General features: G+C 44.8%; 1 protein-coding gene and 1 long non-coding RNA gene across 2 annotated transcripts in view; one reads left to right on the top strand and one right to left on the bottom strand.

The window, feature by feature from the left end:
• The window catches only part of LOC142464528 (uncharacterized), a 195,991-nt gene that overhangs the window by 18,202 nt on the left and 156,846 nt on the right, over positions 1-20,943 (bottom strand). The window lies entirely within an intron of this gene.
• LOC142465203 (olfactory receptor 6F1-like) lies at positions 1,532-2,482 on the top strand. The gene has a single exon (XM_075569205.1). The coding sequence runs from the start codon at positions 1,532-1,534 to the stop codon at positions 2,480-2,482; it is 951 nt and encodes a 316-aa protein (XP_075425320.1).

Below are 20,943 nucleotides of genomic sequence, written 5' to 3'. Positions count from 1 at the left end.
TTTAGAATACTCGTCGGTGCACCAGTAGTAACAAAGGAGGGAATCTATAGCTTGTAACATACCAACTACATGTTGGTCCAATAAGAGGTATCATTCCATCTACTCCATCTCCCTCCTTTGTTACTACATGGAAGAAAGGAGCAACATGGCTCCCCACCCTTCTTTGCCTACAACCAGAGAATGGAAAAAAAAAAAACACCTTAAGATGACAAAAGGGTGGATTACCTACAGTTTCCTGTCTCAAATGGTTATTCTTGGTATTTCTTTCCTTTAATAACAACGGTGCTGGCAATGCCAGATATTTGTAGCTGTAAGACTTTGATATGTAACCATTAAATCTATTTATTTTAAAGAAAACTGTCTCTCTAGTAATAGGCAAGTCCCTTGTCTATTAGGGGGCAAATGTACTTCTGAATCAGACAAAACTGTGCATCCTCCCTTTACCAATGTCTACCTGCTGCATCCCATTGCTTCCAGTTAATGAGGGGCGCGTTCGCAGGTTCAAAACCCGAACACTGAATTTCGGAGTTCATTTTGACGTTCAAGTCAATCTTCGAAAAAAAAAAAAAATTCAAGTTGATTTTTTATTAACTTTTTTTTTTTTTAAATGCCTGTAAACTTTTTTTTTTTTTTTAAAGGTTTATACCAGTACTAAGTAGGTTTGCAGCTAGGAGGCATTAATAAATGGGTATAAATTGTGTCAATGCAATTGTGTAATTTTTATATCTGTCATTTACATCTCATTTAGCAGCTTGTCACTGTGTTAGGGGGTTTGCAACAAACTACAAAGCAATTGGGTGCCGGGGGGGGGAGGCAGCAGTACTGAAACATTTAACAAGATATGAAAAAAAGGGTGTATACATCAAATTATCAAGCATGGGAATTAGCCTCACACTATCTAAAAAAGTAGATACAGTATTACTTCCAAGAGAAAAATAACTGATTATCAAATTATAATTATATACACAGTATTCTTAAAAATAAAAAAAAAAGGAAACTAATGCTAGATGAAAATGATAGAAATCAAAAACAGCAGGTTTAAAATGGCATATACTGTACTGACTAAATCCTTATCTGCTGTCATTTTATATGTATCTATGTTTGAAACTGTTAAAACAGCAGCATTTACAATTCATGAGGTCAGAGTTGTCCCTAGGGCAGATTGTAAACCATGTTGAGTGAGCACTGAATTATTGTATTACAGTAGTATGGCCGCTTTCTTGTGCTGGTCCATTAAATAGTATCACAAATGCAATACCTTACTGGCGCCTCCTGTGCTGGAAGGTATAGTGATTTCAAGCTGCCCATCTCAAGATGATGTTACCAAGCTGTGCTATGGCGGAAAAGACTCCATATGGCCCATTCACATGCTGTAATGGTCTCCTGGCGCTGAAAGGTGTCTTATGGAAAAGCACCATAATTATGGGCCTGTATCTTTCACTACTGCAAAACAATAAATACGCATATGCTGAACATGCTCACAGATTTAAATTATGTCTTCATCCCTAAAGGTCAAAATCAACATGAAGAGATGACTATGGCAAACCGAAGTGGAGAGGCCGAGTTTATTCTCCTGGGATTTCCCGGTAGTATGAGGTTTCAGTTCCTGTTCTTCATGATTTTCTTAGCCTTCTACTTCCTGACCATTGCCACCAATGTGTTCATCATCTCTATTGTGAGGCTGGATCCCAATCTCAGGAGAACCCCTATGTACATCTTTCTGAGCCACTTCTCCTTCCTAGAGATCTGGTACATCAGCGTTACTGTCCCCAAAATGCTGGTGGATTTTATGGTGAACAACAAGACGATATCCTATCATGGCTGCATTATTCAGATTTATTTCTTCTTTGCTTTGGGACTCACTGAGCTCTTCTTCTTGGCAGTTATGGCATATGACCGGTTCTTGGCCATATGTCTCCCATTACGCTACACCTCTATCATGACAAACAGACTATGCAACCAGTTGGCCATATGGTCATGGTTTGGTGGTTTTTTAAGCAGCTGCTTCTTGATCATTCCAAGTGCCAGACTCATGTTCTGTGGTCCAACAACCATTAACCATTTCTTTTGTGATTTTATCCCCTTGCTACAAATGTCCTGCACTGAAACATTGTTGACAGATTTGGTCTTGTATGCCATGGCCTGGATCATCATATTTGACTCTTTCCTACTGACTATGGCCTCATATTCCTACATATTAAGAACAATCTGCAGACTTCCCTCTTGTAATGGGAGGAGAAAAGCCTTCTCCACGTGTGCCTCTCACCTGGCTGTAGTCTTGACTTTCTATGGGACGATTATCTTCATGTACATCCGTCCATCTACAACTTCCTATTTTGCAATGGATAAGGTTGTGTCTGTGTTCTATGCTGTGGTGATTCCACTTCTAAATCCTCTAGTATACACTCTGCGTAATAGGGAGGTGCGGGTAGCACTGAGGAGAACTCTTAAAAGGAATTGTTTCACTCTCTCCCAATGTTAACCCTGTAATTTGTACTACTGGAATTTGTGTTTTCCTGGTGGCACAAAAATAGTACAACTTTTACACCAGTATTTTTTTTTGGAGGGGGGGCAGGTTATATTTCATATATGACACCCAGGGATAACTCAGATACTGTACCTTCACCTGTGACATTCAGTTTTATGACTTTAAAATGGTTGATAAATAGTGATTGTTGTCTGATCATTCATAAAGTCTGGAGTCAATCTCAAAACGTGTTGTTTCCCAGGTGTAAAACTTTGAATGATGTTTCTGAAAATTTCCACTTTGTTCTATTTAAGCAAAATCATAGAACAATAATTACCACTTACAAATATATCTTTTGGCAGCAGATCCCAAGGCTGCAAGTGTTAGACCAGTGTTTCCCAACCGGGGTTCCGTGGCAACCAGGTGTACCATGAGATTATCAAAAGGCTGCCGCAGGACTTCACCGACCTTCCAGAGCAGGGAGAAATCAGGGATGTTGCTAGGGGGCTTAGCTGTTGCCTCCATCCTGATTGGCTGCATTACTCAGCAGCAGCCAATCGAGAAGTGGTGTCAGAAGCCTGGGGGGTTTGGCCAAGCAGGGGAGAAAGAGAGGTGTGTGTGTGCGCGGCCGTGCGTGTTGTCCTCTTGTTTGTCTCCTTGTGATTCTGTGTCTCCTGTGACTCTGGGAGTGGTTGTGCTGACCCTTGTACTGCACAGGACGGCATGTCGTTTGTGAGAGGGGACATAGGGCCTACCAGATTTATCCTGGCAGAGGAAGGGTCCTATAGGAAAAAAACTCTACCCAATTCTCTCTAACGAATGCAGAGCCTACTGTGCCAAGGTGCCCAAGGATGGAGCATTCAAAACTTGTATATAAAGTATGAAATACACATTTATTAAAATATTCAATCACAATACCAATATATAGAATAGTACTTGAGATACCTGAACCTTACATGAACTGAATAATATATAGTAATATTATGATCTGATATACATCCGACTTAATATATGTCCATATATCCTTAATCCATAGTGTCAAGAGGTTAATGTTGTGTAGATAAGCAGATATGATCTTACGACTCCAACAGGGGGTCCCTGAATAACTTCAATAGTTGATCGAATAAAGCGCTTTATCACAATTCCGGAAACTAAAGGGAAACAGAGTGTCCTCTATCTCTCTGATTAGACTTGGGTTCCTCCTAGTTGGAGTATAACTACACAAAGTTGTGTCACTTTGAACTTTCAACAGGTAGGTATATGCCCAAATCCATTTTAAAAGTGATACCGTAAAAAATACTACAACACCCTAATACATAGGAAGATATATATGCACGTAGCTCACTGGATATTCTAGCATATGGAAATGTCCTCTTAGCACAAAGATGTCCTTGTATTTACCTTGGCTTCCATACAGTGTGTTATCCTAGCGTATAGGTTTACTTAATGTAACACTGCCGTTGCCTGTCTGGAGTGGGTACTTCATGGCTTGTCCGGTCTAACGTAGGTTAGATTTATGGTGTAGGTTCTAATGATGGAAAATGGAGGGTACCTCTGCTATGCCGGTAAAGGTGATTCTCTCACCACGATATCCGCGTTGCAGCTGGAACCTAGTGCACCGGTTCTCTCCTCCCCGATCTGCCTTCGTGATCATCCGTCCTGGTCCACGCACACGTGGCTTGCGTGATTATGCTTGCTCTAGGGAACAAACACTGCTGTGGGAAGCCAAGGATACCTGTGCATATGAATAGAGGACGTTCCTCCTCTGGGTTCTTCACTCTGGTAATGCTGCAATGCAGTGCAGCGGGAACCGCTGTTCCTCGTGTCCCAGTCAGCCTCCGTCAATCCGGGTTACTCTTCCTCCAGCTCTATGTTCACAGGTGATGTCCCGTAAGGATTCAAAGTTTGGCGCCAAAACAGAGAATGTGTATCTGATTTAGGACTTGAGCTCAGTGGTTCAGGATCTTCACCCTACGCGTTTCACCTGTATGCAGGCTTCCTCAGTGGTTCACAGATTATAATTTAATAATCACTTTTTATTACTGTTAGTTAATTCACTTTAGCGTCCCTTATTTTTTCACCAGAGGAAAGGGCCTGACTGCTTAGCCATTCCCAGAAGTCGCAACCTACTTCTGGTGTGGCCCAACATCTGGATTTGAAGATCCGGATCTGGATTCTGGTCCGGGGCACATTGGTTTCAGCCTCGGCGACCCCCTACTTCCCGAGATCTAAGCCCCGTTATGGGGTGCCGGTATCCCACTGCAGGATTTAAATCCCCCGGTCACGTGACGTGGGAGATTTAAAAGCACAAGGGATACCGGCACCCCATAACGGGTAAAAAAATGGTGTTCATTCTTAGTGAATACCATTTTTGCCCTCAAAAGTCGTTCGACAACGCACTGTTTATCACAGTTTAGTGCATAGGTCCCATAGTGTGCAATTGTCCCAATATTACAGCACACATACAGACATGGAATCAGCTCCGCTAATTATTTGTTCAGCACTCAGATACCCAATTTATTCTAAACCTGGCCCAGCGTTACCCCTCAGTGCCAAAGGATCCTGCATTGTAGTGTATGTCCAGCAAAGAAAGAACCAAATCTCTTTGTTATTTAAATTGATGCATTGCAAGAGTGATGAGAATTACAGTTGAGCCACATCTAGACTGTAATAAGAAAATGTTTAAAAATGTAGTCTTTAAGGCCCAGATTCACTAAGGGGTGCTAGTCTTTAGCACCCCTTCATTCCCATAGCACTCTTTTGTGAATCTGGGCCATAGACTTAAAAGAACACATTGGATTAGCTCATTGGTGAACAACAGGTGGCCTGGAGGCTGAATGCGGCCCCTGGGGGCTTCACCTGTGGCCCCAACCACGTGCATGTTGCCTACCATTAGTTTAGGACAGTGTTTTTCAACAGAGGTTAATTCCTTACAATGCATCTGATTTCAGATGCTCTATTAGAGAGGGTCGGGGTTCCTTACAATGCCTCTGTCAGACGCGCTATTAGAGAGGGTTGGGGTTCCTTAAAATGTATCTGATCTCAGACATGCTATTAGAAAGGATTGGGGTTCCTTACAATGCATCTGATCTCAGACACGCTATTAGAGCTGGTTGGGGTTCCTTACAATGCATCTGATCTCAGACGCGCTATTAGAAGGGGTTGGGGTTTTTACAATGCATTTGATCTCAGGTTGTGCTTAAATACTGTCGCCGGAGACATCGATGGAACAGCGACGTCACGCTGCGGTTGCTGGAAAAATCAAATTGACTTGGCTTCCAGCAATCGCGACCAAGCCATTCTGCCACTTCTACTATAAGCGCACGAGACGGCGGCAATACATTTGTTTTGCCACAACATTGCGTCACCGGCTCTATAAACACAGCCTCAGATGTGCTATTAGAGAGGTTTGGGGTTTGTAAGAGACGTGTGCAGAGGTACGCAATGGAGACCGTTTAAAGTGAAACTAAAATTAGGCTTTATTGAGCCTGTCCCTTTAACACAGCAAAACATTCAAATTAAGCAAAAGGAAACCTACTCCACTTTGGAGAATATCTACACATGTAGTCTAGCCCTCACTAACTGGGTGGTTAGCTAAGCTAATTACCAGCCCAAATACAGTGGCGGCCAGCATAAATCTAATGCGGCTGCCTCCGCGTAATTTAAACGCTCCCCGTTCAGACACGAGCTTTTTTTTTTTTTTTGGCGTCGCAGGTGCTTCCATTGTTCAGCGCATTAGCGCTGAATGGAGAAACGGGCCCCGGTGCGGCCGCAAGATGCGGCTGGCGCGTGGCCAATTCCGGCGCGAAAATTGAAAAACCAGGGGAAAATGCGGTCAAGCTTTAGATTAAGCTTGGCCGCATAAGTATATATACATATATACAGATATACAACCATCCCATAAGAATGTCTTATCTGTTTCTGTAGCTGTAGGGGAAGGCCTCTCTGCTCTGCTGGGTCCGCACCCTTGTGTGCTATAGAAATATTAGGATCCAGGTTTAGAAATCTTGTCCCCTTGCTGTCAGCCTGCAGTCTCTTTGCAGCTCAAGACATCTGTCCTTCCTGGGTCAGCCCTAATTGTGAGACTAAGGAATCCTCTGTCCTGTCTCAGAACAGGCTATTTCTGAGAGAGCTCTAATCAGCCAGGTGGAGTTGGTTAATTGCTGGTATGCAATTAACCAGCACACTGCTGGATTAGAGGCAAGTTTCTTTAACAAGGATAAATCCCTGTTACAGGGTTCCTTACAATGCATCTGATCTCAGGCGTGCTATTAGAGAAGGTTGGGGTTCCTTACAATGCATCTGATCTCAGACGCGCTATTAGAGAGGGTTGGGGTTCCTTACAATGCATCTGATCTCAGACGCGCCATTAAAGAGGGTTGGGGTTCTTCTGAATTTCACATAGGGTTTCTTAACCGAAAAAAGGTTAAAAAAAAAAAAAAAGTGGTTTAGCACAGTGGTGCGCAACTGGGTGGTGCGCCTTCCAGGGGGGCCGGAGAATTTGTAGGGGAGGCTCGGGCGGTTACAGAGGCCCTGCGCTCTTCCCCACAGCATTTAAATTAAATGCCAGGGGAGGTGTGAGGCCTCTGTAACTCACTTACCTGCTCTCTGCGGGTCAGCACGGCGTCAAATGACACGGCGGGGTCACGTGACCCGCGACATCATTTGACGCTGAGTCATTGGGAGGGGGGGGGGGCGCAAACGCTGCGGCTCCCGGGCAGGGGGAGCGCAGCTCGAGAAGTTTGCGCCCCCCTGGTTTAGCATCATGCAATGTTAATGATATTTGAAATGTATTCATGAAATATACATATTAACCACAAGATGTCACCACTTACCCATAAATCCACAGAAAACAATATCAAATCTACAGGACATTTTCTAAGTATAAGCAAAAATAGAAGTACAGTACCGACACACTTTATCCGAGTGTGGTCGGTACCGCAAGCCGGGAAATCTCCCGGCTTGCTAGTGGCCGCCCCTCGGCGTGCCGCGCGTCATAGACGCGCGGTCACGCGTCATCGGGAGCGTGCGCCCCCTGCACGCGCGTCCAGGGGCTCCCCGAGGGAGCCCTGGTGTCCCGCGATCGCGGGACAGCGGCAGGGGGTTCCGGGGGACCCGGCGGACCCGGCAGCGGTAGGGAGAGCGCCCCGATCGGAGGGCGCTCTTCCGCTGCTTCGGCGCGCGCCCGTCACTCTCGGGCGCGCGCCAGGCTACTGCTGCGGCAGAGAACGGGCAAATGCTCGAATAAACTCTGCCGCAGCAGTACAGTACACAGGAATTCATTATAGTGCTTGATTTTATGTATTTGATTTGTTTGATATTTGATGTCTTTCATATAGTATAATTTACCAGGAAATATATATTGGCATGTAAACATATGTCCTTGCTTTGAGCATTAAAAAAGTGTCAGAGGTTAGAATCTAATTCCTATTATTGTATTGTATTGTATGTCTTTATTTATATAGCGCCATAAATGTACATAGCGCTTCACAGCAGTAATACACGAGGTAATCATATAAAATAACAAATAATATAATATAAATAACAGGTCATGGGAATAAGTGCTTCAGACAAACGTAACATTTAGGAAGAGGAGTCCCTGCTTCGAGGAGCTTACAATCTAATTGGTATGTAGGAGGAACGTACAGAAACAGTAGGAGGGCATTTTGGTAAGTGCTTCTGCAAGGGGCCAAGCTTTATGTATCAGGTGTATAGTAATATCTACGGTGCTACTCATGTGCTTCTTTAAGCAGGTGTGTCTTAAGGTGGATAGAGAGGGTGCTAGTCAGGTATTGAGGGGAAGGGCATTCCAGAGGTGTGGGGCAGTCAGTGAGAAAGGTTTAAGGCGGGAGAGGGCTTTAGATACAAAGGGGGTAGAGAGAAGACATCCTTGAGCAGAACGCAAGAATCGGGATGGTGCATAGCGAGAAATTAGGGATGAGATGTAAGTACGGGCAGAAGAGTGTAAAGCGTAAAGTGTGTAAAGTGAGGAGAATTGAGTGTGAGATGCGGGATTTGATAGGAAGCCAGGAGAGCGATTTCAGCAGGGGAAACGCCAAGATAGATTTAGGAAAGAGTAGAGTGATTCTGGCAGCAGCGTTTAGGATAGATTGTAGGGGAGACAGGTGAGAGGCAGGAAGGCCGGACAGCAGGAGGTTACAGTAGATGTCTTGTTGATAGTTTGCTCAGTTCTGTACAATTGACACGGACACAGAAGAGGGAAGACAAATAACTGAAGTCATTCAGAAGGGAGAGAAGAAGACCATGAGAGGTAGATGTGGGGTGTATGGAGCAGATAGTTGACATCAGAATATTAAGGGGAAAAGAAAATGAAGCCTGAAATTGATGGGCCATTTATGACCATTGCACCCTATTGTTTAGATTGCAAGCTCTCTGGTGCAGGTAACCAAATCTTTAAAGACTGTGCCGATAGGACCTGTGAGTGCCCATTTATTCATCAATTACATTTTTAACCCCTTATTTGCCAGAGGGGTATATATTGTATTGGATTGCACTGTGCATAGCAGTGTTTTTCAAAAGGAGTTCTTAGGAACCATTGGGTTCCCCGGGCATCCCTAAAGTATTCAATGTAATTTTCAGGTCATTTGAAAATTGTACCAAATACATCAGAACTAACAATGTATCTGATCTCAGACGCGCTATTAGAGAGGGTTAGGGTTCCTTACAATGCATCTGATCTCAGACGCGCTATTAGAGAGGGAGGGGGTTCCTTACAATGTATCTGATCTCAGACGCGCTATTAGAGAGGTTTGGAGTTCCTTAAAATGCATTTGATCTCAGACGCTATTAGAGAGGGTCAGGGTTCCTTACACTGCATCTGATCTAAGATGCGCTATTAGAGAGGGTTGGGGTTCCTTACAATGCATCTGATTCCAGACACACTATTAAAGAGGGATGGGGTTCCCACCCACCCCTCTCTCGCTCCCCACAGCACCCTGCTCCATACTGTAGATCAGCCAATAAGCCTACCAACCCCTCCCAAAACAAAAAAAAATCCTCCCCCGTCATGGGAATAATACGGGACCCAGGCCCCACAACCCTGGGAAAAACATGCCCCCATAATGTCGTCAATTAAAATTATCTCCCTCAATGTTAAGGGCCTCAACTCAGTCAGGAAACGCAAGCTAGCGTTACAAGAACTCAAAAAAAACAAGAGCGATATAGTCTGTATACAAGAGACTCACTTTAATTCCAATGACCCTCATAACACATTTAAACAAGCCTTCCCTCAGGCCTTCTACACCTCGTCCCCCGTAAAGAAAAGGGGAGTAGCCATTCTAATTAAAAATAACGTTCCATTTGTTCCCACCAATATATCCCGAGATCCAGAGGGACGTTACCTACTCCTACAAGGATCCCTCTCGGGAAACCCCCTTTACATATTAAATATCTACGCACCCAACGAAAACCAAGCACAATTTCTTCAGGGCCTTTTGGAACCCCTGGACCAAACAGTGCTCACCTCGCTGTTGGTAGTCGGGGACTTTAATATGGTTCTGTCGCCAGAGCAGGACAAATCCTCCTTGCCTTCTGCCCAAAACACATCCCAGAACCAGCAAAAGGCGAAAAGGTTCAGGGAAATCCTGCAGAATTTTTCCCTTACGGATATTTGGAGGGCTCAGCACGTGGGCCAGAGGGACTACACGTTCTTCTTGGCCCCTCATCAGTCTTACTCACGGATCGATTACTTACTAGGTTCCATGAATGTTCTCCAGGCGTCCTCCCAGTCCAATATAGGGCCAATAACATGGTCGGACCATGCCCCGGTCGATTTGACCCTCTCTCTCCCTTTTGTAAAGAACACTTTCTACAATTGGAAATTGAATGACTCCCTACTTAACGACCCGCAAATTGTAGATACAATTCGGCACAAATTAACCTCATTTTTCGCATTAAATAAAGGGTCAGTCCCCGCAGCGTCAACGCTGTGGGAAGCCCACAAGGCAGCGATCAGAGGCGACCTAATCTCATTGGCATCCTATAAGAAAAAATCTAAACTAAAAGCACAAAAGGCGCTGACTGACAAAATAATTTCCCTCGAACAACAACACAAAAAGACCCCCTCCAAAAAAACTCAGAACGCTTGACAAACAAGTACTGAGCTTAAGCACTCCCAACTAGAAGAAGTGGAGAGAGCGCTCAAATGGACCAACCAGAGGTTCTATGATAGAGGTAATAAGGCCGACAAACTACTAGCATCAAAACTACGAGGCATAAAAACAAGAGCCCAAATCACACGAATCCGTACTAAGGAGGGCCGCACTACATATATAGACAATGAAATTGCCCAAGAATTCGCAAATTACTACACGGAGCTCTATAACCTCCACCCTCACAACCAAGCCCCAGCAGAGGTGGATTCGGCCTCACGATTCCTAGAGAAGTGCATGCTCCCCTCTCTTACCGACGAGGAACTCAATTCCCTGAACGCTACAATCACCCAGGAAGAACTGGCGCAAGCCATAAGCACCCTTAAGATTGCCAAAACTCCTGGCCCCGACGGCTTTTCAAACGCCTATTATAAAAAATTTAGATTGTCTCTCTCCCCATATCTTCTAGATATGTTCAACTCCTTTCTAGAAGGAGCCCCAATCCCAGGCACAATTTCGGCTGCCAATTTAGCTATCATTCATAAGGAAGGAAGGGACCCGCTGCAATGCGGTAACTACAGACCAATCTCCCTGCTCAATACAGATCTGAAACTCTATAGCAAGATCCTCGCAAACAGGTTAAACCCTATTCTCCCCCGACAAATTCATATAGACCAAGTGGGTTTTGTGTCAGGAAGACAGGCCTCTGACAACACCCGCAAAATTATCAACATCATTGACCACGTGCATCTCAATAAGCTCCAGGCCATGATTCTGAGCCTAGACGCCGAAAAGGCCTTTGACCGTATCAAATGGTCCTTCCTTGACCGAACGATGATCAAATTCGGCTTCTCAGGGCCTTTCCTAGAGGGGGTTCGGGCACTATACCAGAACCCCACTGCGTATCTAAAGCTGCCAGGAGGACAAACCAGCCCGATTCACATACGAAACGGAACCAGACAGGGTTGCCCCCTATCTCCACTGCTTTTCGCACTCTCAATAGAACCACTGGCGGCACAAGTCAGAGCGAACCCAGATATCTCAGGCATAACCATAGCCGACAAAGACTATAAAATATCCCTTTTCGCGGACGACGTCATTCTGACCTTAGCTAATCCTCATATCTCCCTTCCCAATCTACAAAAGCTGCTCGATCAGTTTAGCCTAGCTTCAGACTACAAAATAAATATGGACAAATCTGAAGCACTAAATATATCCCTCCCCGAGCCCACATGGAAACTCCTCCAAGCGAACCACAAATATAAATGGAATTCCTCACACATAAAATACCTAGGAATAAAAATTACTAGAATGTATTCCTCGCTATATAAAACTAACTATCCTCCCCTTTTTAGCCAGATCAAGAAAGACCTAGAAGCTTGGAATACATACCAGATCTCCTGGTTTGGCAGAATCGTCTCCGCTAAAATGAATATTCTTCCCCGACTCCTGTACTACTTCCAGACCCTCCCAGTTCCAATCCCTTTAGCTGACTTTAGGAATATACAGACCCAAATTATACGCTTTATTTGGAAACAACGAAAACCCAGAGTCCCGCGGTCGGTACTCATGGCTGCAAGATCAAGAGGTGGACTGGGAGTGCCTGATGTGATCAGGTACTACCACGCAGCCCAGCTTAGACAGGCGGTAGTGTGGAACTGCCCCCCGGACTCCGCCTGCTGGCTGGAAATAGAGACCAGTCATGTAGCCCCTGTCCCTCTCCCAGTATTGCTCTGGTCCCTGGACTGCAAGGAAAAACTCCCCCAGAGGCTTAGACTGGGGGCGATGAAATGCACGTGGTCTACTTGGTCCAAAAACAGAGGGAAATACGGCCTAACTTCACCCCCCTCACAACTCACCCCCATACTTGGGAACCCTGCCTTCCCTCCGGGGTGCTCCCAAGTTCAGATCGGTCAATTTCAAGACCTAGACATTAGCATGGTTGCGGATCTGCTAGAGGATGATGAAGCTCTGTCCTTCCAGGAGCTCAAAATGAAACTATCAGCCCCCCACCTCCCCATATTCACATTTCTACAAATAAGGCATTTCCTTGGAGCTCTATCCCCGACCTCAAAATTCCCCCCCCTGACCAAATTTGAGTCCCTCTGTCGAGTGAGAGAATATCGGAAAGGATTAATCACAGCAATCTATAGCATATTGGAGACTTCCCTTCCCACACCCACTCATGCTTATATGCAAAAATGGTGCACAGATCTCGGCATACCGCTAGACCTCGAGGACTGGGAGGACATCTGGGACGCAGCCCCTAAAACCTCAATTTGCTCGGTTACAAAAGAAAATATATACAAAATACTATTTCAATGGTACCTGACCCCGAGTAGACTGAGCCAGATCTTCCCCGGCGCAACAGACCTGTGCTGGAGAGGATGTGGACAAAAGGGTGACATGCCTCACATATGGTGGACATGTCCTGAGATTCAGCGGTTCTGGACCAGAGTTCAAGGGCTGCTGGATGAAACCCTGGGCCTGGAGGTGCCCCTGGACCCTCTGACATACGTGCTGGGTAAACCAATAGAGGATCTCCCAGCCCCCGCGGCCAGGCTGACATCCGCCATACTTACGGCGGCAAGATGCTCGGTGGCGGCGGCCTGGAAGCAACTAAAAGCGCCCTCAAGAAGGACTGTGGTCAACAGAATAAATGTAGTAATGAATATGGAAAAGCTGACAGCCATGTTAAAACAGAAAATGCCACAATTCTATAATACCTGGGAGCCCTGGACTGGCTCCGGAATCCTACCCCCCGGCTAAGTCCCAACGCCAAATAGCCTACACGCTAGGGAGGCGAAAGGAGAGAGAGAGGGGTTAACCTGCCCTCCCTCCCTCCCCCCCCTTCTTCCCCCTCTCCTGTCGTTCCCATCTATCACCCCCCCCCCCCTCAGTCTCCCCCCCCTGCTTTCCGTACCAAAAAAATCAACAAAAGACTTTTATTGAGACAATACGCCCACCTCACAATCTAAGAGCCATTATCCCAGGACTGTTATGTATCACATTGATTGTACCCTCTGTATGTAATTTCTGTATGCATCTCCAATAAAGGAAAAAAGATAAAAAAAAAAAAAAAAAAGAGGGATGGGGTTCCTTACAATGCATCTGATCTCAAATACGCTATTAGAGAGGGTTCAAGTTCGTTACAATGCATCTGATCTCAGACACACTATTAGAGATCGTTGGGGGTTCCTTACAACGCATCTGATCTCATTTGCGCCACTAGAGAGGGTTGGGGTCCCTTACAATGCATCTGATCTCAGATGCGCCATAAGAGAGGGTTGGGATTCCTTACAATACATCTGATCTCAAATACGCTATTGGAGAGGGTTAGGGTTCCTTACAATGCATCTGATCTAAGATGCGCTATTAGAGAGGGTTGTGGTTCCTTACAATGCATCTGATCCCAGACACGCTATTAAAGGGGGATGGGGTTCCTTACAATGCATCTGATCTCAGACACACTATTAGAGAGGGTTGGGGTTCCTTACAATGCATCTGATCCCAGACACGCTACTAGAGAGGGTTGGGGTGCCTTACAATGCATCTGATCTCAAATACGCTATTAGAGAGGGTTCGGGTGCCTTACACTGCATCGGATGTCAGAAACGCTATTAGAGAGGGTTGGGGTTCCTTACAATGCATCTGATCCCAGACACGCTATTAAAGAGGGATGGGGTTCCTTACAATGCATCTGATCTCAGACACACTATTAGAGAGGGTTGGGGTTCCTTACAATGCATCTGATCCCAGACACGCTATTACAGAGGGTTGGGGTTCCTTACAATGTATCTGATCTCAAATACGCTATTAGAGAGGGTTCGGGTTCGTTACAATGCATCTGATCTCAGACGCACTATTAGAGATGGTTGGGGGTTCCTTGCAACGCATCTGATCTCAGACGCGCCACTAGAGAGGGTTGGGGTTCCCTACAATGCATCTGAATTCAGACGCGCTATAAGAGGGTTGGGGTCCCTTACAATGCATCTGATCTCAAATACGCTATTGGAGAGGGTTGGGGTTCTTTACACTGCATCTGATCTCAGACACGCTATTAGAGACTGTTGGGGTTCCTTATAATGCATCTGATCTCAATTATGATATGAGAGAGGGTTGGGGCTCCTTACAATAGATCTGATGTCAGAAGCATTATTAGAGAAGAAGTTCCTTACAATGCATCTGATCTCAAATACACTATTAGAGAGGGTTGGGGTTCGTTACAATGTATCTGATCTCAGACGCGCTATTAGAGAGGGTTGGGGTTATATACAATGCATCTGATCTCAGATGCGCCATTAGAGAGGGTTGGGATTCCTTACAATGCATCTGATGTCAGAAGCGCCTTGACACACCTGACAAAGGATTTATTGATCCGAAACGCGTTGTGTGTGTAGAGACCTGGACCAGAAGTTTTGTGTGTTTGCTCAAGGACACCTTAACCGGCGCCTGCACCAATGGTGAGCAGTCCTGTGTACCGGACGTGGTGACCAGGAGCATACTGCCCTGGAGAGAAGGAGGCTGGCATTGTGGTCCTAGTGCAGTTTTTTTTATATGTGAGTCATTTGTTATCTCACTTATATCCTTAATAAATGCTTTTTTAATCAACTTGTGTGGCGCTGTCTCCCACTATATGCGCCCCCTGGGTGGCTTTTCCTGACGCACAGAGGGAGAAGAAGTGGGACTGAATGTTAAGAAGAAATAAACTAAAGATACTTATAGCGACACCCAGTACCACACAGACCCGTGTGAGTACATTTTTGGTGCATCCCCCTTTATCCCTGTGTCATTTTAATTATCTGTCTGGTATTGATTCTGACCCCTGTTTGCACCCCCTTATTTCTCTGTTCCTTACAATGCATCTGATCTCAAAAACGCTTTTAGAGAGGGTTGAGGTTCCTTACAATGTATCTGATCTCAGACGCACTAATAGAGAGGGTGGGGGTTCCTTACCCTGCATCTGATCGCAAACACGCTATTAGAGAAGGTTGGGGATCCTTACAATGCATCTGATCTCAGATGCGCCATTAGAGAGGGTTGGGATTCCTTACAATGCATCTGATGTCAGACGCGCTATTAGAGAGGGATAGGGTTCCTTACAATGCATCTGATCTCAGATGCGCCATTAGAGAGGGTTGGGGTTCCTTACAATGTATCTGACCTCAGATGCGCTATTAGAGAGGGTTGGGGTTTGTCATGGAACAAGAACTACATTTCTGTTTCACCCCCCCCCCCCCCCCCCTTCCTTGCAGTTCTGCCCGTCAGTTTCTCATTTCCAGCTGCATGTGTTTTGCTCTGTGCACACACACAGTGACCGTGTGATAGACACAGTGTTATTTCCCCTGTCCCAGCAGCTTGCTGTATCAGAAATGCAACATTATTGCTACATGTTGTGGTTTCCTTAGACATTTCAGTGAGTTGCTATAGCAACCCCAGCCTTTCTCCCAAATGGGCTAGCCTGCTTTCTCCCCCTCTGCTCTGCCCGCAGATGGTCTGTCCCCAGGCTATCTTGCTACCCAGCATACATTGGGACTTCCTTTTCCACCTTCTCCACTGGCTGAGTGAGTACCTGCTGTAACTGCTCTAGTGGCAGGATTACCCTTTTCCCCTGTCCTTAACTACAAAGCACCCACAGAGAGACATTATCTAAACACCAACATCTCTTCACATGTGCCTGTCTTTTATGCTGCTTTCCCCAAAAAAGTAAAGAAAAGATACAGAACTTGTTGTGCTTTGAAAAGTGGGCCGAGTTGAAACTATCTGGGCTAATCATCTTACACATGACACTGGCCTCCAGAATAGTGAAAAGGATACCGTGTGCCTTACAGACACTTACAGGAGCTGCTACTCTAGACTTTATGATAACACAGAGCAGTCTCTGCAGACTGAAAAGCAGCAAGCAGCTTACACTGCACACGCAGCTTTGCAGACAGAAAGTCCATAACACACAGAGCCTTGATTGCCTTCTCTGTCTTTTTGAGTCTGCCCTCTGCACAGCTCCATAGTGAGGGATTACCATCTCACCTTACCCTGTGCACGTCCCCACAGCTAGCGCCATCAAGGGCCACGCTACCGGACACCCGCCAGGACACGGGTCAGAGCCACCGGACACCTGTGAGTACAGCTACCCATACGCTGCACGCTGCAGGACACCGCTCGGCATCATCAGAGACAGACACCCATCGCTGACACAGGTAAAAGACCGCACGCCACACGCACTGGCTAAAGGCCTACACACACCTACAGCATGGCAGAACTCAGAGCCTCACCAGATATCACGCAGGAGAGTGATCACTCAGACACAGAGACCGCTGCGCAACTGCAACAGACGCAGGCAGACGCAAGGCCTAAACGGACAGTCACACTGCCACAAAAGGCCTGCGAAAAATATGAGACAGACATTGAAGCGCACCGCACTAAATTAGAGTTGGCCTGGGAAACAACCACACTGGGAATACGCAATGTTACTAGTGTTGGCAACTATGTGCAACAGCTCGAGCAGGCAATAACGCAATTAAGGACTGATCACTCGCATTATCAAGAGCTGTCAGAGGCATACATTACTTACCTGACCAGGGCCAACACCAGCGAAAGCCTACAAGAAAGAGACTTACAGAGTAACATTGACCTGACACGAGACAGCCGCGTGCGTACCACTATCACGGAGGCTGAGAGTAGGAGAAAGGACCTTTTGCTGGAAACCGCATCACAACCCTCCAGCGCATCCAGGCACTCATCAAGGTCAGCAAGATCAGCGCAATCTCACGCGTTAAGCGCAAGCGCAAACGCCACCAAGGCACGAGCCACCGCAGAGGCCGCACGTGCCAGGGCCATATACGCTCAGAAAGAGGCAGTCATGAAACTAGAAAGGGCCCCCTTAGAAGAGGAGGAGCAGACCGCCGCTGCCATCTCTTCACAAGTGCCTGTCTTTTATGCTGCTTTCCCCAAATAAAGTAAAGAAAAGATACAGAACTGTTGTGCTTTGAAAAGAGGGCCGAGTTGAAACTATCTGGGCTAATCATCTTACACATGACCCTGGCCTCCAGAATAGGGTTCCTTACAACACATCTGATCTCAGACGTGCTATTAGAGAAGGTTGGGGTTCCTTAAAATGCATCTGATCTCAGATGCGCTATTAGAGAGGGTCGGGGTTCCTTACAACACATCTGATCTTAGACGTGCTATTAGAGAAGGTTGGGGTTCCTTACAATGTTTCTGATCTCAAATACGCTGTTAGAGAGGATTGAGGTTCCTTACAATGTATTTGATCTCAGACGCACTATTAGAGATGGTTGGGGGTTCCTTACAACGCATCTGATCTCAGACGTGCTACTAGAGAGGGTTGAGGTTCCTTACAATGCATCTGATCTCAGACGCGCCACTAGAGAGGGTTGGGGTCCCTTACAATGCATCTGATGTCAGATGCCCTATTAGAGAAGGTTGGGGTTATATACAATGCATCTGATCTCAGATGCGCCATTAGAGAGGGTTGGGTTTCCCCAGAAGATCATAATACAATTATTGAGTTCCTTAACCAAAAAAAAGTTGCAAACCACTGGCGTAGAGGGTACATGTAAGATTCTGACCAATCTATGTGTAACAGACAAAGCAGCGTGTATTTGTGAACTGTAACGCGCTTGACTAACCCGCTGGAAGAATATAATTGTTTTCAATTAAAAATATCAGAGAATGTGTTACTTCAACGAGCGCTTTCTCTTTTTTGAATCGCCAATATACTATTTGCTAAGTTGGACTAATGAAATCACCAAAAACTAGCAGGTCCCCTTTGGTTGTCAATATGTTACTTTGAAGTGGAAGGGAGAGACCTACTGAGGCCAATATACTAAGCATCGCAAACTGGGTGGAGGGGTGGGGGGTTTCGGCGCATGTCAAACTTCAATTGCACTCGTGTACTAAGTTCAAATTTCTCCAAAAATGCTGTTTAGCGTACAAAAATGGATTGCACTTGGTGTATAAAAGTCAATGGTACATACGAATATATATGAATATATACGAATATATAGTGCAGAATAAATGAGTTCTTCAGTATTGTGTGATACCTTTTTTATTTGGACTAACAATTTATGTCATAGGACAAGCTTTCGAGAGTTCTCCTCTCTTCTTCAGGTCTGCACTCATTTATTCTGCACTACCGCAACTGGACTAACACGGCTATTTCCGTTATATATATATATATATATGTTATGGTGGGTAAAAAAAGTGACAAAAATCCTCCACAGTATAGCATATAGCAACTGTAAATATTGCTGTATATTCATTTGCATTTCTTAGACAGGTCTGTAACCCTGTCTTTCACCATTATCGCCCAGCACACAGCACTTCCACTGCAGCAAGGGATTCTGGGAAATGACATGCAAATGAACAGACAGTGCCACCTTTTATCTCAAGCTCACATTACATGAACAACACTTAGCCAATGCATGCTGCTTTAAACACAGCTTTTAAGCAAGGATTTGGGAGATGCAAAGTCAGTTAACCCACTCACAGACATGTTTCAACCTTGATGGGTATCACACTGATGCATCTCCATCAAGGTTGGAACATGTCTGTGAGTGGGTTAACTGACTTTGCATCTCCCAAGTCCTTGCTTAAAAGCTGTGTTTAAAGCAGCATGCATTGGCGAAGGGCTGTTCATGTAATGTGAGCTTGAGATAAAAGGTGGCACCGTGTGCTCATTTGCATGTCATTTCCCAGAATCCCTTGCTGCAGTGGAAGTGCTGTGTGCTGGGCGATAATGGTGAAAGACAGGGTTGCAGACCTGTCTAAGACATGCAAATGAATATACAGGAATATTTACAGTTGCCAAATATATATATATATATATATATATATATATATATATATATATATATATATATATATATATATATATATATATATATATATATATATACATATACATATACATATACATATACATATACATATACATATATATGCAAATACAACTGTATGCACATCTGCATGTCTTAGGCAGGTCTGCAACCCCACCTTTCACCATTATCACCCAGCATACAGCACTTCCACTGCAGCAAGGGATTCTGGGAAATGACATGCAAATGAGCACGCAGTGCCACTTTTTGCTTCAAAAACCATTTTTAACATGGTTCCCTATAGGCTTAAGCTTGCTGCATGGTCACAGCTTTGAGCACAGCCAGGGTTAAGGTGCATACCCAGAAAACCACCCACAGACAGCTGTTTCGACCTTAATGGGTCTCATCAGTGTGGGGTTGATTAACTGGGTATGCAAAGAAGCTATGGGATAGGGTATACCATAATACTGAGTTAAGTTATGGCGAGTGAAAAAAGTGACAAAAACCCTCCACAGGAAAGCAAATATGCAAATACAACTGTATGCTCATCTGCATGTCTTAGTATATATATATATATATATATATAAAAAAAAAAATCTATATATCTGTGTGCACCAAAATCAAGTTAAAAGTGCATCATAATTGCGTGCCAAGTTGAACTTGGTGTAAACCCTGAAAAGACTGTTAATAGTGTTAGCGCAGAATGACGTTGCCATGTGTTTCTTATCACGGTTACATTTTCTTAAATTATTTTCACACTGGCTATTATACATAATTTGACACTAATAATTGATTTTTTACTAATACTTGTAAGCAAACTAAATACACAATTCGGTTTAAATTGTATCAGTCAGGTATTCAACATGACGCAATGCGTCAACAATAATTTCAAACAACACATTGTGTGTCGTATGACGTCTTCATAGATAGGACACACATTTTTAGAAAGCACGTGCTACTTTTCTGCACTAAAATGTGAACGCAGAAAACAATGTAAAATAAAATCTTAGTACATAGGCTGCACTGTGTCACCTTGTGTGACAAGCAAGTCCCTTGTGTGTCTGTGTGTCATCCTGCTCTGGGTTATTGTTTATAAAGGGTTAACACTAACATGAAAATACTGTAACAGCCATCTTCTTGCAAAATGTAGCAATTCTGTAACAAAGGCATTGTGTTTTTCTTTTTGGCCTCACTGCTGTCACTGTTGTCATATTGTATCTCAGTGACCTGCATGCTAGATACAGATTTTCAGTTATTGTGGTTGGCACTTTAACTGTGTAATGCGGAGGACTCATTAAAATCAGCAACATAGGTCATTAATTTTACAACACAGAGGTAACTTCGGTTCACTTGCTGATGAAATATTCCCCTGATTAAAGAGCACAAAGTTTGAAACTGTTTAATTAGTCCCTGGGACGCAGCTGTAAAACTTTAGGATGATACAGAAGTACTGTATCAATAATTGATCCTACAGGGATGTGTTCAGGAGATAGCTGCTCTTGTGGGAGCCGACACTGTGTGATTGGCA

Source organism: Ascaphus truei, chromosome 13 (assembly GCF_040206685.1).
Source record: "Ascaphus truei isolate aAscTru1 chromosome 13, aAscTru1.hap1, whole genome shotgun sequence".
Classification (NCBI taxonomy): domain Eukaryota; kingdom Metazoa; phylum Chordata; class Amphibia; order Anura; family Ascaphidae; genus Ascaphus; species Ascaphus truei.
This window is presented reverse-complemented; position numbering and strand designations above follow the sequence as displayed.

Excerpts from the sequence above, each read along its gene's own strand:
- LOC142465203 (XM_075569205.1), top strand. The coding sequence starts at position 1,532 with ATGACTATGGCAAACCGAAGTGGAGAGGCCGAGTTTATTCTCCTGGGA.